Here is a 23479-nt window from a genome sequence, read left to right as displayed (position 1 = left end):
TCTCTGAACAAAGACCATGTGTTTTAGATCGCAGGTCACCATCTGCTGATGGCCCTGAGGGCGTGAGGGGCAGGGGGAGATAAAACGAGCTTCCCTTTGGCAAAGTCAGCCACGATTTTGGCTTTTCAGGATTGCTATGAAGATGTTTAGAGCCGCATCCTGAGCTCATGCAGTTGGAAGGCGTGACTGACTCTAAAATAGCTGCAGTCACAGAGTTAAACCAGCATCACGACAGCATCAATGTGGTCAGAATCAACTCAGGTCATCACAGTAAGAGTTTTGACATGTGTTCCCTAAACCTTTTGCAGTGTAATTTTTAACTGTGCTCAGGCCCAATTCTGGCCCCATTTCCACGATCCCACCCCACAGGGACATTTGGCTGAAAACCTGGTGTAAGGGCCCTCCTTAACATCTGGGTTGAGATTAGGTAAGAGTGTCAATAGTTCAGGGAGGCCCTGTGGTTTTGAACTAATAAGAGCAAGATCCGTGTTTTGTTCTCACCTCAGAAAGTATTTCCTGTGTGATTTTTGGCAACGTAGGTGAATATTCTGCCTCTCAGTTGCCCGCCTGTAAAATGGAGATATTATCGCATATTCTGTAAAATACCATGTAAAACTTCCTAATGGAAATACACTCATTATTTTGTGTAAGGTATCATTTGCACGGGAAAATACATTTTAAAACCTACATGAATATTTTTGTAAAGGATGCTGCAGGGTCCATGGTGGATATTTTTATTTTGTTATAAGACCTCCAGTTTTATCTGGTCTATGTAACTTCAGAGAGGGCTTAAGCTGAACTGGAAAATGACAGTTTGTGCCAGAAGAAGAACCTTCACGTGAGTAGTAGTTACTCGACGTGTATAATTACAGCAACCTGTTGGTGGACTTTTCCCTGACAGATCCCTGTCAGATTCCCACATTGGGATCCAGGTGAAGAGAGAACAGATTTCTCTTGGAATTAGCATAACCAACGCTTCACTTCCAGCCTCACCTAAAGTATGTTCCTTACAGTAAGGACTGTCTCCTAAAATAACAAGAAAATAAAGTGTTTCAATAACAACATCGAAAATAAAAGCAAAGATGATTTAAAGACATAGGCAAAAAGCACAATAATCTGAATACAACTTCATCAGCCAATATTCAAATGCATTGTCCTTTATATGTTTTCAATATCAACAGTATTTTAAAAGGTATATCATCCTTCAAGATTTCCCTTCTTTGTCCCCATTATTCAATGTCACGGTAGGAAGATGAGCGCATTACCATCGATATCACTTTTATAATTCCATGCCCTTGAATAAGGGCAATAAGAACCCCACATAATAGAGTTTTCAGCGGAGAGAGTAAATGGGAATCGGTTGTTAATTCAATACAGGATACAGAAGCTGTCTCTCCCATCTCTTTTTCTCAAGGTAATACTGCGCCTCCAATTGTCATTATACCCAAGAATCAAATTATTTGAATTCTGGACACATCAGCACAAAAGCGAAGACTCCCTGCCAATTTCGCAGCCGGCTTGGAAGGGAACATCAGAGAGCATCACTCATTTATACGACTGCCAGCCTGAGACTGTAAATTCAGAAAACAAGAAGGCCTCAGGTGCTGCACTTTAACACGTCTTTCTGCTCCCGAATTGCCCCCCTTGCTGCCCCCATCGCATCCAAGGTAACATTTTATCTCTGAAAAGCAAAGCTTTCAAACATCCGCCAGGGTGAGCATCGACTGTGCGGCCTGAATGTGAATTGAAAATGTGACTATTAAGTATACTAATTGATAACGGTCACTTCTGACTTTGAAGGAGATTCATGGCACCTGGAAAAATAATCTATAAAGATTGTTGTTGCTCTAAAAAGACAGTGCAGCATCAGCTTATTTCACTTGCAGCAGGTTCATCTCTTTTATGGAGCATACTGCACTGCAGGCAAAGGGAATTTTAATGGACGCTGGAAAAAATGATCTATTCCGGTGTCCCACAACAAAAAAGAAGCTATAAAGAGACACAGAACAGAGAGATTGAGATACGATACCAGCAAGCGATTAAGGAATTATAATTAAATTAAGATTCAGAAGCCTGTCAATGAGATGAAGATTAAACTGGCAGAAAGCTGAACCTTGTTTGAAGCAACTTGTTCCCTCCTGCTGCGGGTTGTTTCGTACCAGGCTAATGAGAAGGCACATCTCCAAAAGGTTCCTAATAAACCAGCAGATCTCTGATGGTTAATTAACAAACACATTTTGCAGGGGTATTCTGTGTTCCGTTTAACATTTTTCAAGTGCTTTGCAAGCATTAATGCATCGATGCAGTGCTAGTAGTCTTTCCTTTTTTTTGAAGCTCCGGACCCTGCTCCATAGGTGGGGATAATGAGGCACAAGGTGAACGTGACCTGCTTGAAAATCACAGCGTAACTCGGCCAAACTTTTACGAGAGCAGAAGTTTGATCTCTTGGCTTGAGTGTGACCATTCAACCCGGTAGCGTTTGGGAAGCGCTGAGGAAGCAGCTGTGGGTACAGCGTGGCCTCACCTGTCCTGCGGGATCTCAAATACACTCTGAATGAGTCTCAAATGGCATTTGATTTGGATACTCGCTATGAATTATGCCTGACAGTGACATACACCCCTCCCTGCATGACAGACAAGCTGGTTTATAAACCCCATCTGTGTTTGCAGAATGAGGAGTTAACAGGCTGTGGGAACACTTGGGCACGGGTGGCAAAAACACATGAACTTCAGCTAAAATAAGAGCATTTGATGACATCTGTGGCTTATTCTTTAAATACAGAGGGAGAGCCATCATTTCACTCTCTGCAGTGATACTCTATGCTTGAAGCACCCTTGAGCCCCCTTATCTGTGCTCTTCGCCCACAACAAAGGGATGAACAAAAGCTCCTGTTAAATTAGGGTTTTGTTTGTTGTGTTGGTTGGTTGTTTTGTTTGGGGTTTTTTTGTGGTTTTTTGTTGTTGTTTTGTTGTTGTTCTTGTTTTATGTTTTTTTGTGGTTTTTTTTTTTTTTTTTTTGTGAAAAATAGATCATGCCTGAAAAACCCATTCAAGATTTTCAGGGGAAAGAGTTTTCTTTTTTTTAATGCAAAGGTGGAATACACTTTTTGCTGAATGCTTCTCCATCATTTCTGCTCTCTCCCTGGAATATTCTCATCGGTGTAACGCAGCAAAGCCTGCAACCAACTGCAAGACATGTAGTTTCGATGGAGGTGCTGGAATGGGGAGTAAGGAGGGATGGATGCTGTGACCAGGGCAGGGAAAAGCAGCTTTTGCTCTGCAGTGTTGAGAGAGGAATAACCTTTTAAAACCATAACCCAAGAAATTATTATTAAAATACTGTACAATGTCTCCTGCGCTCTGTGTGTAGCTTCCATAACATAAGATGTCAGTGACAAGATGTGTTTTCTCTTTCTATAGCAGTAGATTTGGATGCTTGTTAGTACAGGGAGTAGCTTTGTAGCTGTGACAGCTGAGCCCCCGGCTTCAGTCTCCAGCCTTCTGACTTTTTAAAATCCCTGATTCTGTGCTGGGATTAGGGGTTTGGTTTTCTTCTCGGATATGCATCGTGCATCTCATATCAGATAACTTTACCAATGTTTTTCACAGCAGCTATGAACTGATTTTGAGATCCGGATGATTTAGTCATTTACATTTATTTTAAAGAGACAATCACAATAAAACTGAAAATTTTCTACAATAAAACACATAGTAGTCTTCACTCTGACGACATCCCAAAGCATCTTGACCACTACGCAGAACAGTGCTTAGACATCGTGTTGATATCTCATTAAGAAGATCCGAGACCTGCAATCATCAACCTAAGGATGCTTTGCAATGCCGGGAAACTCTCGGTTGGCTCGTAAGACAAGGCTCCATCACAACATGGTTATGTTTGTTGTTGTTGTATTATGTTTTGCAGTTGGTAAGTAAAAGCAAGTGCCAAATGAGCTGTGGTGCTGTCACCCTGGAATTCTTGGAGCTCGACCAGCAGCGAGTTTGACCCAACATGCAGGAGGAGCGTGTTGTTGGGCTGATAAGGAAACTGAGAACGTGCATCAGCAAATACAGTTTGTTTATCCCGTAATAACTGGGTTTGAGTAGTACAAGCAAAAAAGAGGCCGGGTCTGCACTAGGCAGATAAGAGCTCTGACCAAAAGGACGAGCAAAGGTTGCACCAAGCCTCCTAAAACTTCAAAAGAGAAGCTTTTGGTGGGAATGGATGACTAAGGGAATTGCAAAGGGCTTCTGGAGGCTTTCATCTTTGTGCTGCCTCTTCAAATCCAGCTCAACATGTCAGTCACTTATTGTTGCTATCGTCTGATGAACGGACGCTGGGCTCAGCCTTCTTCCTACTGCACAGGTGGCCAAAAACCCCAACACTGTGGCCATGGCTCACTGGCTGCTTCGTTAACAATCTCAGCTAATAACCTAATAAGTGCATGGAGCTGAGAAGTGAGCTGCTATCTGGTTCACACAGATGGGTTTTTTAGGTCAGGAAAGACTCGAGCAGCAGGATTTTCTCTAAGGGTGCCTAGTTATTCTAATTATTCTCCGTGTTCCTCAGGTAAGCAAAGACCTGAGTTCCTATGCAAAACAACGAGGGTCCCACCACTTTCCAGGAGACCCTGAAATATTCCCCCAAGCCTTGGTTTCAGCAAGGTCTTTTGCACATCCTGTTGGCCGTGAATGATGCCACTGCATCACACACAGCGAAAGTAAAGATAAATATTCCTGAGGCTTTATTGCTGCCTTTTTTGACCGAGTGAAGCTTGAAATCAACAACCTTGTTCTCCTGAGAACTTTGTTGGGGCTGTTCTCTGTCAGTATTAATCCAGCACACGTGTATATATTTATGTATATGTATAAAACCTGAACGCAAGTATTGGCATTGCTGGCTTGTAATGAAAGCACCTGCTGATTATCCCCTGCACCGAGTTTCTCTTCTACACTATCTGCTTCATTTAAGGTCTTAGCTCTTGGATGCAAGAATCCCACCTTTCTATGCTATTCACACTCTGTAAAGTAACTAAGCTTTATTTTTGATGCTTTCACAGGTTAATGTTTACATTTCCAGCTGTATCTTATATTTTATTTATGTGAAAGGGAGTGATATGAAAGTTAAACCAACCCTGAGCTAAGAAAGAATAAAACTTGCTTATGCCATTTAGTGTCAACATAGACTCTTTCAGCTGAGGGAAAAAGCCCAGGCTATTAAAATCACTCTCTAAGTGGGATTCCAAACTCTGCAAACATATGTAAATATTTTAGACCCATCTTGGAGTTCAGAAGCTGAGACAAAAAGATTTGCTGATAATAAAGGACAGGCCTGAAGTCACAGAGCACCTTGACACAGAGCTGGGGAGGACAAGAGGTGGATTTTTGGTGGCTTAGTGGGGCAAGACCTCAGGTTTGCAAATAATGTGCACATTCCTATTCCAAAGCCAGGAGTCCGAATCCTCCTTGAAGGTCTTAGAGGAAATCAGTTCTAGGAACGGTGTTCTGGAAAAGAGGTTTTTTGGAAATGAATTAATGAAAATGAAAATATGCTTTGTCTGAAAACATATTTATTTTCAATAAAATGTGGAAGAAACTTTTAAAAAAATGTATTTGCATATATCCTTAAAATGTAACATATTTTTCTGTTTTAATGATATTAATCTCAGTAATTTTATTTTCCTGTCTCTATGCACCATTACCTTTCTAATTTCAGTCCTAGTGGATTTAATCATCCATTAGAATCTGCTTGTAGAGGCTGATCGTATAAGCAGGTTTGTATTTGTCTCATCGGTGCTATTCTAATATTAACTCTTGTTTCTTTGGTGAACAAATTGCAAATGTATGATGTTGAAAGTAGTCAGTACCCTCAGCATCCCTGGAGGGGTTTGAAAGATGGAGAGATGAGGTTCTTGGGGACATGGGGCAGTGCCAGGGGTGGGTTAATGGTTGGACTTGATGATCCTGAGGGGCTTTTCCAACCAAAATGACTCTGATTTTGTGTCCTTGCTTTGGCAGGACGTGGAGAAGTCAAAGGAGGAGAGCTGGGACGCACCAGGATAATTTCAACCCTCGTGGACAAGGTTACAAAGGGCTGCAAAGGCCATATATTCTTAAAATGCATTAGAATTTATGAATGCTCCAACAAATAGAAGGGTTTGATAGGACCGCTGTAAAGAGGAGATGTAGTAACAGAGTGGAAAGATGTCGGTTGTGCTGCAGCCACCTCTGTTTTCTCGTTTAAATGATTCTCACCCTCAGACTCGTGTGCACGGAGAGGCAGCCGGACAATTCACACCCACAGCACTGAGAGGTAGCGAATAATTTGGCCAACAGTGGGGTGAGGCACGTTTTACTAACATCTGTGCTAACTGGAAACGTACCCATCCAATTTTCTCCATTAACCCAACGCTGGCACTGACCCATGTCCCCAAGAACCTATAGGGGACTACAGTGGGTCCATGGATTCCCTGGCGGAGGGTATTGGAACAGAGATTGGCCTTGTAGATAATAAGGTGTATGCATGAGAAAAAAGGGAGTAAAGGAGTATCTGGAGATATTAAGATGTACCCGTGAGAAAGAAGGGAATAAAAGAATAACATTGATGATAGCAAAATTAGCCAACGATATGTTACTATTGCAGCCTGTAACCAACAGCAAAAAGACACTTGAGCTGGTAAAGACTATATAAAAAAGCGTTTGTGGCAATAAATAGAGACTGCTGCTCGTACTTAAAAACTCGGTCTGTGTCGTTTGTCCGTCTCAACCGCGACAAGAACCTCATCTTCTCGTCTTTCAAACTGCCTCTAGGGGTGGCTGGTCCTAGATTTAGGTTGTGGTTGGAGTCGATGATCTTGAGGGTGTCTTTAAATTTAAATTATTCGGTGATTCTCTGCCCCCTGCGTCGGGGAGCGACACCGGGGTGAGCGGTCACCGCCCCCGGGCGGGCCGGCAGGGGGCGCTGCCGGCGGTTCCCGCCCCCCCCGCCCCCCCCCACCCCAGCGGCTGCAAACGGAGCCCGGCAAGATGGCGGCGCCCCTGGACATGGAGCCGTCAGCGCTCAGCCTGGAGCTGCTGCCCACCGACCCGCTGCTGCTCATCCTCAGCTTCCTCGACTACCGGGATCTCATGAGGTGCGGGCACGGGGTCCCCGCCGGATCCGCGGTGTTTGGGGAGGGAGAGGCCCAGCGCGGCCTCGGCGGAGCGGCGGGAGCCCGGGGTGGGGTGGCGGCCGGGCTGGCGCAACTTTGGGGTGCGGGGGTCGCTGTGTGAGCGAACGGGGACAGGGGAGCCGGGTTGGGGGTCTGGTACCGGCTGGGGGGTCTGTCACAGGCCCCGCGGTCAGAGCCCACCCAAAACACTCGCCACTGTGTAGGAAAATGGTTTTAAACTAAAGGAGGGGAGATTAAGGATTGACAAGAGAAAGAAATTGTTGGCCCTGAGGGTGGTGGGAGCCTGGCCCAGGTTGGCCAGAGAGGTGGTAGATGAACCATCCCTGGAGACATCCCAGGCCAGGCTGGACGGGGCTCTGAGCAACCTGAGCTGGTGAAGGTGTCCCTGCTCATGGCAGGGGGGGCATTGGATGAGCTTTCAATGTCCCTTCAACCCAAACTATTCCATGATTCTATAAGGGTTTGGTTCTTCTGGAGAAGCTGCCATGTGAAGGACATCTAAAGCACCGTTCCCTCCATGAAATACTGACATTCTTCTTTTTTTAAAAAAAAAAACAAAAGGGAATGTTCCCTGTTCTTCTCTCCCCCATGATACATTGTTTTTCCTTGTAGCTAAATTACAACTTATAGCCAACCCGATAACAGAATTTGCAAATTCAGTAATTCTCTGAAACTCTTGCATATTAATGGCCAAACAAAGGGCGGTCTCATCGCCACTAAATATGTTCAGTTATTTGACCAAACTGCTGTTTAAGGAAAACTAAACCAAATGAAATAGGACTTTTCAGGTGGAAAAAAAGCCATGAATGGGAGTTGGAGCTCCTTTTGGACGCTTTGCCAGGTGGCTGAAGAGTTCTGAGTCACACGCTGGGGACGCGAGCGTGGTTTTAGCTAAAGCTGTGCCAACCAAGTGCGAGCGCTGGCAGTGATTGAAATCACAGCGTTTAATCAAAGAGAGGAGAATATGTATGAATAAAATAGAAGAATACCTGTCTTTTTCCCCCATAAATATTAGTCAAGAAAGCTGAAGACATGATGGAGAATTCTGGTATGATAACATAAAAAAGAGATTAAGCATAAGCAAAAATGATAATGATTGTAACAAGCACAGCATGGATGATTTAGTAGTGGTGTAGTAAAGGCACGACCTATTTTTGTTATGTGTTTAACCCAATCAGCTGGATTTTGCTGTGCAAAGACAATTAAATACCATGAAGGTTTCTTATAAATAAGGTTAGTAATGGTAGTTTTGCATAACTGGCTGTTTGTAGTAATCACAGAGTTAACTGAGGAAACCTCTAGCTTGCCTCCATTTGTTTTAGTGACATATATATACTCTGACCATCACAAACATCAGAATTTCCCTAGTATTCCACAGCTGGGTTAGCCTGGTGTTGGCCCTTAAATAATGGAAAAGCTGACAGGTGGCCAAGTATTTATGTAATTAATGAGAATGCCTTTAATTGCATCTTGATCGTGTTTAAAGTCACACGTTCCTGTGATGCGCCCGTGACCTCTGTCCTACCAGAAATTACAGGTGTGATTGATAAACACCGATATAATAGATTTCTACAAGGGCTTTGACTTTGGGATATTTCTGTTCCCTCACCAGATTCCCCAGAGAAAATATAATAAGAAATCCCCATGTGATGTATCAAGTTCTTACACGGCCAAATGTCAAGGTTAGAAGTGAAGGTGTTTGTGTCGTTGTGAAGGTGAAGGGTAGTGGCAGGACATGCAGGAGAATCCCTTCACTCTGATGAGGCTGGGTCTGAAATACTAATACAATTCTAGTTTAAACAGCTTGTAGTGGATGGCGGGGTCAGGGTCGGGGGGGAAGATTGAACAAGTAAATATGAATAATTGTGTAGTCTCAGTACCAGGTGTGTTCACCAGCCCTAGACTTTGGCTGATTTACTTATAAAGACAAGATCAAGAGACATCTTCATTTGAGTGGGTAACTATGTCCATTCCCACTGGTGGTTTTTCTTATGTACCAGTTTCTAAACTGCACTGAAAAAAAAACCCCAAAAAGCAGTAACTGGAAGCTTAAGTTTGGTAACTTCATCTGGGGTCTTTAGATGTTAATCACAGCCATTAAAACACACGTGAACTGTTAGAACAAGCTACCAGAGGAAGTGACGTTGCCACATCTAAATTGGTGGTATCTTTTGAGGAATTCGTTTAAAGCATAACTGATAATTCAGCTCAAACACAGAAGAAAAAACATGTTTCTTGCCTGGTGTTCAGGTTAGATTGAATGAGGCAATGATTTCTGTTAAATCCTATGAATTTAATGACACAATCATTCCCTGTATTACTGCTCTACATGTTGCTGGTGCTTTGCCACACATTCTTATTCATATAAATACGCTGAAATGTCTTGGTGTTGATACCAGTTGTACATTCCAGAAAGGCTTTATAACTGTAAAAGTAAATACGGGAACAGACTGTTTGGTGGCACGTCCATCGCTGCTTTTAAAGAGCAAGTTATCGGGCATCAGGAATATTAGCTTTTGCTGTCGCCTTGCATCAAGCAAGGATCAACCTGAATGATTTCTGAGGACTGTTCTAGACCCATATCCCACAAGTTTTTTTAATACTGTATTTGCAATAATGCTGCACAGTGCAGGATGTGATTCTTTGAACTACCCGAAGCAGCGACATTACCTGTAATGCAATTGCAAGAGCTAATGTATGGTCTTAATTAGCATGAGCATGCAGTACTTATTTCCAGGTCCATCATCCTTTGTATTTTTCCCATGTTTTTGTTTCTGCTCATGAAGTTTGTTATTTAAACAACTTAAAGTAGAAAGCAACATTGTAGCACTCAAAACTGTATAGTTTCTGTAGTTTACGGTTTGAGTTTTCAGCAGTGTGGCAACAGTGGAAAAGTTAGGGGAGAGACTGACAATCCAGATAAGAAAGCGATTTAAATCCTACTAAGTAGCTTGTGCTGCTGGAATGTTTACTGCTGGTGGAGCAGAGTCGGAATAATTCACAGTGTTTACAGTGGAGCGTGTCTACAGGGTGACCTGCTTTACAAAATTACTCAATTGCTGACAGTTCTCCAAGTGTGTAGAACAGTAGTTCATGACTTATACAGCTGTAATGAAGACTTTGAACCACTGTAAGCACAAAAAGGACAGCTAACTCAGTTTCAAACTCTGCGTTTATTTCATGAGAATGTAATGTGTAATATACTGGTCAGTATTTATCCCCGTTGATTTTGTTTCTCTTTTGCAATAGAATTTAATTCTTTTATATTTATAGCTGCTGCTGTTTAAGTCGAAGATTAAATCAGCTATCAAGCCATGATCCATTGTGGAAAAGACACTGCAAGAAATACTGGCTTATTTCAGAGTAAGTGTGAAAATGAAAACAAGGCTTATGCTATTGTGCTATCCGTGTCCGTATGACTTTTGGTAACTCGGAGATTGAATTGATATTCACCAGTCTCAAACCAATGAAAGGTTAATTTCCTAAAAAAGCTTCTTGACTGTACAAGTGTTAGAAAGTTTTATGGATGGCTAGAGAAGAAGTGCCCTGTAAATACCTAGGCTGGAGGACAAGCTGCAGTTTGACCTTATCAGACACCAAATATTGTACAGAGGAAAGTAATCCCAGTGCTGTAATTACAAGGGCTCCTGGCCTTCTTTGTATATATGTGAAATGTGATCTGAATTAGCTATTCACCAGTTCCAATATTTGATAATAGACAGCACTCTGTTAAAGGAACTCTATTTCTAAATTTTCCCCTGATGCTACGTACCCCAAATGTTTCTGAATTCATTTCCAAGTTGTTGTTTAGTAGATGCTGGAATTAATTGAGTTTGTGTAGCTTCACATGGCTCAAAGTATTCCTGGCTTAATATTGTGCATACTGTTTCTGCCTAAAACCAAAATTAACTTCTTGGGTTTAGAAGTCAAGCTTTTAAGTCTGATATTTAGACTTATTTTCTTACTTTCCACTTAGAGAGGAAAAACGTAAACGAAATCAGAGCTGGAAAGCTGTCTTCATCAGTACCTACTCTGACCTGGGGAGATACATCCGATATTATGCTACGCTGAAGAAAGCCTGGGATGACCTGGAGAAATACTTGGGCCAGCGGTGTCCTCGGATGATCGGCTCTCTGAAAGGTGCGCTGTAATACCTGACTTTTCTCGTAGGGTGCCTGATGCGACGTTGTCTGTCATTAAGTTTCATCCTGCTTTCATTCTAGATGTATGCCTCATTTACCAGAGTCCTGAAAGTCCAGTACATGAACTTGTCCTTCCTCCTGTAAATAAGTAAATCAGACCATGTGTATATTCCTTGCCCAGTTACTAGTGACATGAAGGTTCTCTAGAGATTTATTTTCAGAAAAAAAACCAAGATTATTATTACTTTTTTAGTGACCAGTCTATCTTCTTTATCTCTGGACAATCAGGAAATAAATACACTGTTACTGCTTTTGTCTTTGGTTGCCATGAGTGATTTCTTTTTGTTTATTTATTATATTTATTATATTATTATTTGTTTATTTTGTTTATTTTTTTCTTTATTTTTTCATTTTACAATCCCATTACTTCAAGTTTGGGATCTTTTTCTGTTCAGTAGGTCTTATGTGTTCCTCTCATGAACGTAAATTAGTGGCTGAAGAAGAATTTTTACTTCTCCCATCGCCACACTCTGCCAAAGATTCTGTTTTCAAATTAAGTTTGTGTTTTAGTATTTCCAGTGTTGTCGTTCATAGATCTTACCTGGAAAGACATAGAGCAACTTTGGGCTTTTCTGGTATAGGGACAAAATAGCTTTTACATTTTCAATTGTACTTCAGGCTTCTGTGTGAAACTGACTGTTAGACCAAGATGATGATTTAATGCGATCTATGGAATCAAGAGGAATCTGTAGACAATGTCTCTTTCCTATGGAAATCTCACATTTCATTTCTTGGCTTGCTGGAGAGTGCTGGATCCTTAAGTTTAGCTAATGATTTGTGAGTAACAGAACGTGGTCAGAACTCACTAGTGTTTTCTTTACATTTTTTGTTGTTGTTTTGTTACTCGTGAGTATGCAGAACCACTGAATTGTCAGTCAAATATTTTGTTAATAAAATGGAAAGTATCTGTGGTGGTGTTGAAATGAACAGATTTTACCACAGTTTTACTTTCAAAATCCTCCCAAGGAACTCGGTGCAATGGAGTTTCTCTTGGTCTACAGAAAGACAAAAATAAGTATAAAATTACTCATTTCCACACTTGTATAGTGGTGGCTCTTCCATAACTTATACCTTTTTAGTACCATTTGTACAGGATCTTGTTTCAATGAATTGTTAAATTATGCCATATAAATGAAACTGATAATGAATATGTAAAAGGTTTAAAATTCCGGGTGAATGGTGGCTGCAGCCAACATTTCCTTGTTACTGGTTGGACTGGGGACAGAATGAAGCAACCCTTAGAATAATAAAAGAGTAAAATCTCTGTTGCCTAAAAGTTTTGACTGGGACTGAGCTAATGACAGTTTTGTGGGAAAAAGGTTCATTCCACTTAATAAATACTGTCTGATTAAGTCAGGCCTGTTGAGATTTTGTTGGATTGAGATTAATGCTGTATTAGGTAGTCAGTTAATGCAATCAGCTTCCCTTCAAATTTATAGAGTGTTCATTCTTTGCCACCTACCATAAAGTCACCAAATACTGACTTGAGCCCATGTCTGTTTGATCAAGGCACTTAAAAATTCCATGCTTTGCATTTGAAATACTTGATTTTTAGAGATTCTGGCCACTAGCCTGAATATAATCCATGAAAGATTCTTGAGATGGTGCTAGTAGCTGTGTCCCAATGTTGGACTCAATGTATCTTGCTTTTGTATGTCTGTTAGTTCACTTTCTCTGAATTGTAAATGGCAAAATGATTTGAAGTATATGTTCCTTTTGTGATAACGTAAAAACATCCGTAATGTTAAGGTTGCTGGGGCTACTTAAAATTCTCTTTGGCGGTTGAAAATGTGCTGTTATATCTAGAATATCGCTAGTTTTTACCTTCCTTCTAGCCATGCAGCTCTGATGAAATGATGTGAAATAAAATTTTAAAGGAAAGAACTTATCACAAGTTCTAATATTCACCTTTGACAGGAACAGCAAACTGAGCACTTGGGGGCAGAGTAGTGAAGCAGCATTAAATTTGAGAGTTTCTTGATTTCCCCTCTAAAACTGTCACTCAATACTCTTGTTTCTGCTTTGTACGCAGAGAGTGTGCGAGAAGAAGATCTTGATGCTGTGGAAGCACAAATAGGCTGCAAACTCCCTGACGACTATCGGTGTTCGTTTCGTATTCATAATGGACAGAAGCTCGTTGTTCCTGGGTAAGGGGCAAAAGCTATGCACCAAGTTATTAATTATTATAATTATTAGGGAATAACTTTCCAACCAGGTAGTCATTTTAAGTAGAATCAAAACGTCAATTCTGCAAGTTTTTGCAGTAGCAGATTTTACAATTTGATGCTGTTTCAGCAATTAAAAACTCCTTTCACATCAAGGTTAGAAGCCACATGACCAAACACAGTTTCATATCTTCCAGCTACAGAAAAAAATTGCAGGTCAGTACTTGATGAATTGCCACAAACATCAGGAAAAGGTGGAAAACCAGGGCAAATCATTTCGGTGTCTGTAAGAGACAATGTGTTTGTGTTGCTCTACCAAAACTTTCCCTAGTAAAGAAGGTGCAGCCTCCTCAGATTCCTGCATTGCCTGTGCAGAAGGGGCATGGGAAACAGTTTTATGGTAGGGAAAGTGTGCAGAAAGTTGTAGGAATGTTAGGTCAGAAATGGAGGAGATTTGGGGCTAGTTGTCATCATTAGGTCCTTCAGGTTTCTGTAGTTGGGTGCTAGCGTCGCTTTTTAAACTGTTCTGGGTAAGACTGTGTAAGGAAAAGGAGGGATGGAACCTGTTGGCCAGGACAGGAGCAGCTTCTATCATGCTGACATGTGGCAGCTTGTGCCTGAGTCACTGCTTTCCTAACAGCAGTAAAAGCTCAGAGTCTGCAAGAGTTTGCATCTGCAAACATCAGTGAAAGGCAAATGAGAAAGGAGGATGAGTGGGGAGGTGTGTGTTACAGCTTTGCATGCTCCGTATTGCTGAGCGCACTGCTGCAGTGTGTGCGCCCTTGTGGTTGATTGCTTTGATCGTGTTACCCCTTTTTATCTTTCTTCCATCATCTGCCCCTTTAGTACATTGAGTGTCGTTTGCTGGGGGTTTATATTTTCACACCAGCTCTTATCCAGCCCAGTGCTCGTATCAATGCTAACTTCAGCTTCTGATGCTCCCCTCCATTCCTACTCTCTTACATATTTCAGAGTACTTAGACTTTTTTCCAAATGTATATATTATTTTCTTAGGTATAGAGAGGCTCTCTTTACTGTCTTCAACATCACCTCCTTACTGTTAAAAGCAAACAAATAAAAAATCCTACCTTTTACTGTGATGCTTACGAAAAGCTGGAGGAAAAAATAGACAGTTGATGGTCTTGCAGTATCAGGCTGATGAATATTGTCTCATTCTTTCCAACATTCTTTTCCTGTTTGCTTGTGTCTGCTTTTGTTTTTATACTGAGATTATAATCTCTCTGACTCAATGGTTGTTTTCCTTGTTTACTCCTTAACCTTCTCTCCAAAGCACAAAGCACCTTGCTCACTCTAGTACTGATCAATGACTGTCACTATACAATACCAAGCTGCTAACTGAAATGTCGTAAATGTGTTGGTAATGGTGAAATGAACTTGTACAAAACTTGAGATACAGAGCACTGGAAGCTGTGTCAGCTGTGAACGGCTTCTTTGAAGGAGTTGCAGACGTGATGGGAATCACCAGCGCGATTTAAATGGTGCTTTGGGATGCACAGAACATAGAAGGAAGCGTTTATCTTAGCGCCATCAAGCCTCCCTTTCTGAAGGTTGATGTCGTGAACTAACAACCTATTCAGCACCTGCATGTTAGACCTGAACTTCATCTAAGGTCTAATATGCATCTTAGAAAAGATTTAAAGCTATTTTTGTTTTGGGAGTGGTACCTTCTGTTCATCTTTCCTGTTTTCTGTTGTTGCCTGTGAAGGTTGATGGGAAGCATGGCGCTGTCGAACCACTACCGCTCTGAGGACTTGTTGGACATCGACACGGCGGCTGGCGGGTTCCAGCAGCGGCTGGGGCTGAAGCAATGCCTTCCCCTGACCTTCTGCATCCACACCGGCCTCAGCCAGTACATGGCCCTGGAGAGCGTGGAGGGGCGAAATAAATACGAGATCTTCTATCAGTGTCCAGTAAGGAATATGTGTTTATACTCCTGAATGTGCTTTTCTGATGATTGATGGTGTCCCTTTGCATGTTATCAGGTACCTGAAATATTTTACATAGCAGAGAGTGGATACTAAGAGATCGTATCAGTTTGTCACTTGCCCCTGCGTTGCCATCTGGTTGTTATCAAAGCCCACAAGTGGAATGGTTAGTGAGTGAAAGGAATTTACATGAAGTTGTGATAGCAGTTTCTGTAGGTTCATGATAGTGGACAACATTCATCCTTCTTGGAACATATTAATTTAATTTGTTCAAACAGTGGCAGGTATATACTCTCGTCCCTGTTTCCATAAGGAAGAAAACCTTCTCCCTTATGGAAGATCAGCATCTCTATATATCTTCTCTTTCAGATATGTTAAATATAAACTTAGTACAATAGATGATACACTCCGGTTTGTAAGCGAAACTTACTCTACAGTGAAAGAACAAATTGCTCTTGAACAGCTCCTTTGTAGAACATAAGTATTTTTCACAATCCGTATAGCTGTAGTATTTTAAGATAAGCATATAGTTGCTAGTGAAGCTTAAGGCTGTTACACCTAACAAGATTTTAGCCATCTTGCTCTCCTTGCCCATGCCCTGACAACCTCCCCAGCCCCAAAAAATGTCAGGCGAGTAAAGGACATTTCTTGCAAAAAAGGTGGAGATCTTCCTGCTGTGGAGTTTCAGGATGTTTGTTTTCAAAGCATGCAGCAATGAAGTTTCTAGGGAATGCCTTGATAATGGATCACTCGAAGGATGTTAAGATGCCACTTTATATTATGCTGAGTATTTAAAATTTCTGGATAATGCTTGGGAACTTGGAAGGTTACTTACACGCGGATATTTTGGTTCTTCTGGGCAACCTGCTCTATCTAAGCGTGCCTCAAGCAGAGGGATTGGACTGACCGTCTCCAGAGGTCTCTTCCACCCTCAGCTGTTGTAAGGCAATATTTTGGGGGGCCTGGTTTCTTGAATGTTCCATTAAATCTGATTTTTATATGCATGAGCCTTAGTGGAATGTCCAGGCTGCATACTCAGTGATCACATGAGCACTGATGGGGACAGGCGTGTGTGGTTTATATATTTGAATTGGGAGTATAATGAGGTGTTAAGCAGCCAGATTTTAGGTTTAGTGAATATAGGGAAAGCATTCCCTAGGCTATATTTCAGGTGCTGAATTTTAACCTTGGATGTCCAATGCTCTCCTTCTAATCATCCAAAATCTTCCTTCCCTTTTAGGACCAAATGGCTCGCAATCCATCTGCTATTGATATGTTCATCACAGGTAACGCTTCAGATAAAATATTCTGCAAAGTGTTTTAATTGCACCATTCAGAAAATGCGTGTCAGTATGACTTGAACAAAGCAAGCATTCTAGATTTTCTGTGCTGCTTGTGAGAATCTAACCTACTTTAAAACATCACTGCGAACTTGAAATGACATGCAGCTTTTCTCTATTAAAGCTTGTTCTTCTGTATGTCTTGTATACAAATCATTCTGTGTACTAACCTGTCCAACAAGATGAGCAAAGCCTTTAACTCAGCCATCACGGGGGTGATGTAAGTACTTATTAAATACAACACCCAAGTGGACAGAAAGATTCTTCTTTTTTCCCCCACCAGTAATTTTTGCAGCTGTGTTGAAAATATTTTGTGTCCCTTAATGAAATCTAATTAACTGTAACCATAGCCACAGAAGGCCTTTCTGGACTTTTGATTTGCGTGATTGCTTTGTTCAAAGGACAGAGGAGGGAAGAACTGCGTAATTGTTGTTTGGCTCTGTGGTAATCTGTTGTGATCATCTGTCTGACATGTACGTTGACTGGAATGGTGTTAGATGATTTCTTTTGGTTAATCCACTGGAATCTGATAATTGTGGCTACGTCTAAATTAATTCCAAAATTAATATTAAAATTTAGCCTTGCACATTTCTTAGGAAATATGTGTTAATATTACAGTGAGAAACCACATTAGGCTCTGCTATACCATTGCTGCTTGGGCTTGGCGGTGCTCAGACTCTTAGCCACGCTAATTTTATGACGTTTCTGTGTACTAATTGATTGTATGAACTGATTTCACTGTGAAGTAGTCAACCTGCCATCTGTTTTACAAAGGTCTTATTGCAGAATGCATTGTGTGCTTTAGAACCATCATAGGAAAGATACAGCAAAAGCTCCAGAGTCTGGTTACGTGCTTCTCTCCACCTGTGGATGATATAATACCTTAAAGCTACCCTGGTGGTTTTGCTGCTCAAGGTTGCTGTTTTTATGGAATTAAGTCAATGCTGATGTGATGTAACATCATATTTAAATATATTCTGCTTGGCTGAAAGGGTTAACCTTGGCTTAGCACAGCGTGGAGGAGAAATGTCATATACAGCATTTATCTCGTCGTGTTGAATGTGGCTGGGTGAATTAGTCCACTTTCTGCATTCGGAGTTACTTTATACAAGGTTTGCATTTTGTGGATTAGTGGTAGAAAGCAGGATAATAAACTCGTAGTTCCTCAGACTCCTGAAAGATCAGAGGACAGTCCACACAGCTCTTGCTCAAAGGCAGAAGTGGTAAGTACACTTAATCTGACAGGAATGGTAGTACTTGATAACATGCCAGTGAAGGTGAGGATAATGATTTCTTAGTATCAGTAATACTGACAACTAATTGCAGGACTCTGTACATTTCTGTTGAACTCTATATTGCAGTGCTTGAAAGATTTATGGCTGTGAAATTCTTTTACAGAGAGCTTGTATCTCCTGTATGAAACTCTCTTCTTTGAGAGTTAAATGTGACAGCTTGACTGTATTTAGAAATCAGGCTGTTCCTAATTAGCGGCTGTAGGTGTATGGAAGCTGTTCTCAGACAATATCTGTACGTGTATGAAAGTCTCGGGTTCTTTGCAGCTCTGGGTTTTTAGAAGCGCAGAGTGTGTCTGTGGCTTATCCCTGTTGTTAAAGAGAGGGAAATTCTGCAACTTCCTAGCACGTTTCTTAAAAACTCTATTTATATGGGAGCCTTCAGATCAAAACCAAGTCCATAAATCCACGGGTGGGCTTGCATGCCTCCTCTTGGTAGAATAGTTGGAAATAGCTGTACAAGTAGAATAGACCACTATACTCGTCCACTTTTCCAGTCGTAATGGAAGAGTCATGAGCAGGAAACCAGCTGATGAGAGAACATCACTATGGTTATAATGTGAAACACTTAGTTAAGAGATTCTTTGGTTGCTGTATCATTTCTGGAGCATGAGCCCTTAACCCTCCGTTCTCGGTTGGTTCTCCAAATTATCTTTGTTAGTGGAATGGACTGGAATATTGACTGACTCATCTAAGTAAGCCTGAGGGTTTGTTATAAAAATATTCAAAGCTTTAAACTGTGTCCTTGAAGAGTTTATTGTACTGTGCTCAGTGATAAACGTGCCTGTTCTTACAAATCCATTTTTCTTTGGCATCTAGGTACATCTTACTTGGAATGGTTTACATCCTATGTAAACAAAGTTGTAACTGGTGATTACCCCATCATCAGAGACCAGATTTTCAGGTATCCTCACTGGGATTTATAACCTCGCTGCAAGGTTTCGATGCTTCTTTTAGAATGCTGACCTCCTGCCAAGGAGTATCTGATAAAAAAGCTGATTGTGGAGAGAGGAAAAAGGACATGAAACTTACTGCAGATAAAGCTGTAAAACAGAATGCTTAAAGAAACGTGTTTGGGTTTGTTTGTTTTACCAGAAGATTTGTAACTTTGTGTTAACGGGACCAGAATTTTGCATTATAACTGATCCGAAGCTTAGCTAACAGCACAATATTTATTCTGCTTGCCATGAGTGTGCTGCAGCTGCAGGACTGTCCTGAGTTACTAGAAATCAATTGTTTCAGTGACCTGGTCTCCAAAACAGCACTGTTGAATTTGTAAAGAAACAGAAATTTTCTGCTGTTTGAATCTTCATTCACTTTTCTTCTAAATATGAGCAAGAACCTAAATTCTGTCAAACTGAGATGCTGCAGAACCCAGTTCCTGATCTGTAAACTAATTTGCTGGTGGAGTTGCTAGCGGTTTTTTGTTTTGTTTTTTAAATAGCATAATGACATATCTGAATTAAACAAGTGTGTCTTCGTTGACTTCAGATCCAGTTATACACCCAGCTTAATACAGACATTAGTGGAGGTACAAAGGGATCCGTAGCTGTATGAGTTTAAGTGATGAGGAAATATACATCATTAAGACAATGCATACATCTTTTACCTAACTGCCAGCTGACAATTCAATAATTACTTTAACCTGGCGCCACAATGCTCTTATTAGTCATTAACTAATCACTTTACATATTTAGTTTTCTGTATTGAATACAGAGAGCTATTTGCAGAATGAATGTTTTCCTTTCTGTAGGTATGTGCATGATAAAGAATGTGTTGCTACCACAGGAGATATCACTGTTTCTGTGTCCACATCTTTTCTGCCTGAACTCAGTTCGGTACATCCACCACATTATTTCTTCACTTACAGAATCAGGTAAGAATAACAACTGAATTGAGTCTTCTAACACAGGGTAGACCTGTGTGATGTTCAAAGCATCGGTTGTTGCAAATTTATGCACAGCATTCATAAACGTGCTAAAAAGAATGGGATGGGCATAACACGTCCAGCTTTTAATTAAAAAAAATACTAAATCATGACCTGGTCAAGTATGCAAAGTACTGGTCAAATTGGTAATTGGTAACGTACGGTGATGGGTGGGGGAAAGAAGTTAAGTGATTTAGAAAGGGGTAAATAACAATATCTAGTGAAGCACAGGCACGGAGATGGGTCCCGGCAGCTGATTTGGTTCACTCGACCTTAGTGGGGTTTGTTGCCCAGGCGGCTTTAGGAGAAATCCCCAGGGTACTGAAGTATTTCTTAAAATGTATGAGAGTAGTTACCTAGCCATTAAGTACGCTGTTTGTCCTCTAGAATTGAAATGTCCAAAGATGCTCTTCCTGAGAAGGCCTGTCAGCTGGACAGTCGATACTGGAGAATAACAAATGCCAAAGGTGATGTAGATGAAGTTCAGGGCCCTGGAGTAGTTGGTAAGTCAAAGATTGCTTTTACAAACCCAGTAGAGAGTGGTTTTCTATTTAATGTACATGTTATGGAAGTTACGTTATTAGCTGTTCAGAGGGTAGTAACTGTACAGTTTGTATCAAAATCATTTTGTTTATGTATCCATTGATTTTTGTCTTTTGTAAGGGATGTCTGAACGTCCTGATTAGTTAACCACTCATCAGATGATTTTTTAACATCAATCATTGCTGAGAATCATTTATACATCTACTGGAATATAAAATCGTAGTTCTACTTTAGTCCTTACTATTGTGATCTAATATTTTACCAACAGGGGAGTTTCCAATTATCAGTCCAGGGAGAGTCTATGAATATAGCAGCTGTACTACATTTTCCACAACGTCTGGATACATGGAGGGTTATTACACCTTTCATTGCCTCTACTACAAGGACAAATTCTTTAACGTCACCATTCCCAGATTTCATATGGTGTGTCCAACATTCAAGGTGTCCACAGCACGAATGGTAAGCGGACATGCAGTTGTGTTTATCCTTGTATCCTCCTGTTTTCCGAGAACCCTTGGATTAATTTTAATAGGTTGGTGTAACTGTGTTTAAACTTCAGTGTCACCTCATTTTTCAGTTTTGATTCTCTTCTGAAAATGGCTCTGTTGTTCAGAACAGAAATATATGTGTGTACGTCTGTCTATTCAGGACATATTTCTGATTATACAGACTACCGCAATGTTGAGCTTTGCTTTAAGGAGCTTCCTAATTTGTACCTAGAAACATGGCATTGCATTAGCTGTTTGGATTTCGTAGCTCTTTTAAATGTTGTGTCTTGGTATGACCACATTGTCATCTTTTTTAGCCATAATAACTTATTTACTTTATTCAAGAAGAGGATTTTCAGTCAATGACAATTTTTAAATTACAGGGGTCCATCCGATGTTCATTAGTTAATCCTTGCTGAACGTGCATTCCATAAAGTCACTTAATGACTTCACAAATCAGATATTTAGCTTACTGTTCATTACAACGTAGCTTTAGGTTGGAGATCGCAGGTGAACTGCGTTATTTCTCCGTTTGCTTTAGCGCATTCCGAGAACGCTTCATTTATTGTATCACTAGCATAGCCCTTATTTAGGGGCTAATTCAGACGGAACTTGGAAGCTTTTGAGCAAGCCTTGAGTCTTTCCTTGGGGCTACTTGCTCCTGTATTTCAGGGGATTTGGGCCACTCTCGTCACCAGCAGCTCTAACAGTGAGTGCCAGCAGATGTCACGCTTCCAACAGAAAACGGCATCTCTTAACTCCTGCTCACGTTGATGGGAGTTGTAACCTCCCTCTGTGAAGTCAACTGTGAAAATAATTTGCTTTTCTCTTTCGCTCTACCTCTGATTTTAAAGGTTGTAATGACCTTTTAAACTGCTTTTATTAAAAGACGACATAAGCCGCCAGGAAAGTAGGTATAGTTAAGATAGTGAATTGCAGCTTTACATAGTTGTAGATAGGGAATAATGAAGGTTAATGGCTGATTGCTGGGTTCAAGGTCAAGTAGCTGGGCAAAATGATCCCTATTGCAAATTAAACTTTGGAATTGTAAGGAGCTGGTTTTAGGACATGGAGGACAATGTCTGCTTCAGCTCATTGACGCGATAATACAGACCAGATTTTTCTAGCTAAGGGTTAGTGCTTTCTTCTAACAAGTCAGAATGGAGATTTTAATTAAATGTGGATGTGTTTTTTATTAGGAAACAAATCATAATGAATATGCAGTGGATGAAGACGAAGATTCCACAGACACTGATGAATACGAAGATCGACGTCGAGTGTTGGACATCCCTGCACCCCCTGGGCGCTGCCCACGTCACACCTGACGGGCTTTTCTTCCGAAACAAAACAAACTGTTTCCAGCAGCTGAACTCTTTGGGGCTAGTGCATAAGAATATTTCTGACTGTTGTAAATGAACCTCCTGTTGCACATCAGGGCAACTAGCATGAATGTCGGTGCCAGTTCTAATATTCATCAGAGCATAATTTCTTTCTTTGTTCTGGTTTGGAAGGGGGGTGAGGGCTTGGGTAGGTGGGGGGGAGAGGAAGAGAAAAAGGTGTTTGGACTTTGTTCACTTTTTTTTCCAAAGTGCAAAAAAAAAGCTTGTTAGTCCCAGGTACTCATATCTTACATTTTTAAACTATCGCCTATTTATGGTCATATTGCAAAAATGGTGTGGGGGTTTGTTTTTATACAAGCATTTAAAATTAGCAATAGAGAAGAAGGCAAAAAAGGTGGATGCTGTGTCCTTTCTCATGAGTTTCTACTCTTGATAACTCCTGCTAAGAATGAAACCTGCAGTTTGGTTTGTCTATCCCATTGGAGTGAGATCAGGTGCTCTTACGCCCTTTTTTATTAACATAGAAGTGCCAGAAAATTGTGGTCATCAAGTGTGTGAATTTGGAGTGAAACTGGCCTTATTTTTTGACAATCTGTCTTTCAGCTTAATTTTATGCTGTGACTCTGATCGGAATGTTGTGTACGTGCATCATCTGCCACTCAGTCACCAAGAAATTTCTCAGTGGCTACAAAGTATGAATTTGTAAATACGTTTTGATTTTATTTTTTCTTTCTTTACATGATGTTTGCTGTTCAGACTTGGCCATAGGTGACAAATTCAAGTATCATGTTTCCCTAAATCCTCCCTGGATTTTGGTAACTACGCCTGAATAAAAAAAACTAAAGCAAAAACAAAACCGGGAGCCTGACAGAACACCAGATGACTAGAAACTTTATATTTAAAGAATGTTTGCTTTATCACTTTTATTTTGTTTCCGTTGTCATTAATAAACAACTTGACTGCCGCCTTTGTTCCGAAGTGTTGATGGGACAACTCTGCCTTGAGCAATAATTGTGTGTCTGCCGGCGCTGTGCTCAGTTCATGTTTTTGACGCCCAGAATTAGTAG

General features: G+C 40.9%; 1 protein-coding gene across 1 annotated transcript; it reads left to right on the top strand.

Moving 5' to 3' along the window:
• Positions 1-6965: 6965 nt before the first annotated feature.
• On the top strand, positions 6966-23376 carry FBXO3 (F-box protein 3). Its single transcript, XM_065065566.1, has 11 exons — positions 6966-7130; positions 10443-10532; positions 11146-11309; positions 13404-13518; positions 15263-15467; positions 16723-16768; positions 18934-19018; positions 19868-19990; positions 20429-20544; positions 20853-21043; positions 22272-23376. The coding sequence occupies exons 1-11, from the start codon at positions 7024-7026 to the stop codon at positions 22395-22397; spliced, it is 1368 nt and encodes a 455-aa protein (XP_064921638.1). The 5' UTR covers positions 6966-7023; the 3' UTR covers positions 22398-23376.
• Positions 23377-23479: the final 103 nt, after the last annotated feature.

Source organism: Columba livia, chromosome 5 (genome assembly GCF_036013475.1).
Source record: "Columba livia isolate bColLiv1 breed racing homer chromosome 5, bColLiv1.pat.W.v2, whole genome shotgun sequence".
Classification (NCBI taxonomy): Eukaryota; Metazoa; Chordata; class Aves; order Columbiformes; family Columbidae; genus Columba; species Columba livia.
This window is presented reverse-complemented; position numbering and strand designations above follow the sequence as displayed.

Coding starts and splice junctions, on each gene's coding strand:
- FBXO3 (XM_065065566.1), top strand. CDS start 7,024: ATGGCGGCGCCCCTGGACATGGAGCCGTCAGCGCTCAGCCTGGAGCTG. Junction 19,019..19,867: donor ATCAGAGACCAGATTTTCAG/GTATCCTCACTG, acceptor TCCTTTCTGTAG/GTATGTGCATGATAAAGAAT. Junction 21,044..22,271: donor AGGTGTCCACAGCACGAATG/GTAAGCGGACAT, acceptor GTTTTTTATTAG/GAAACAAATCATAATGAATA.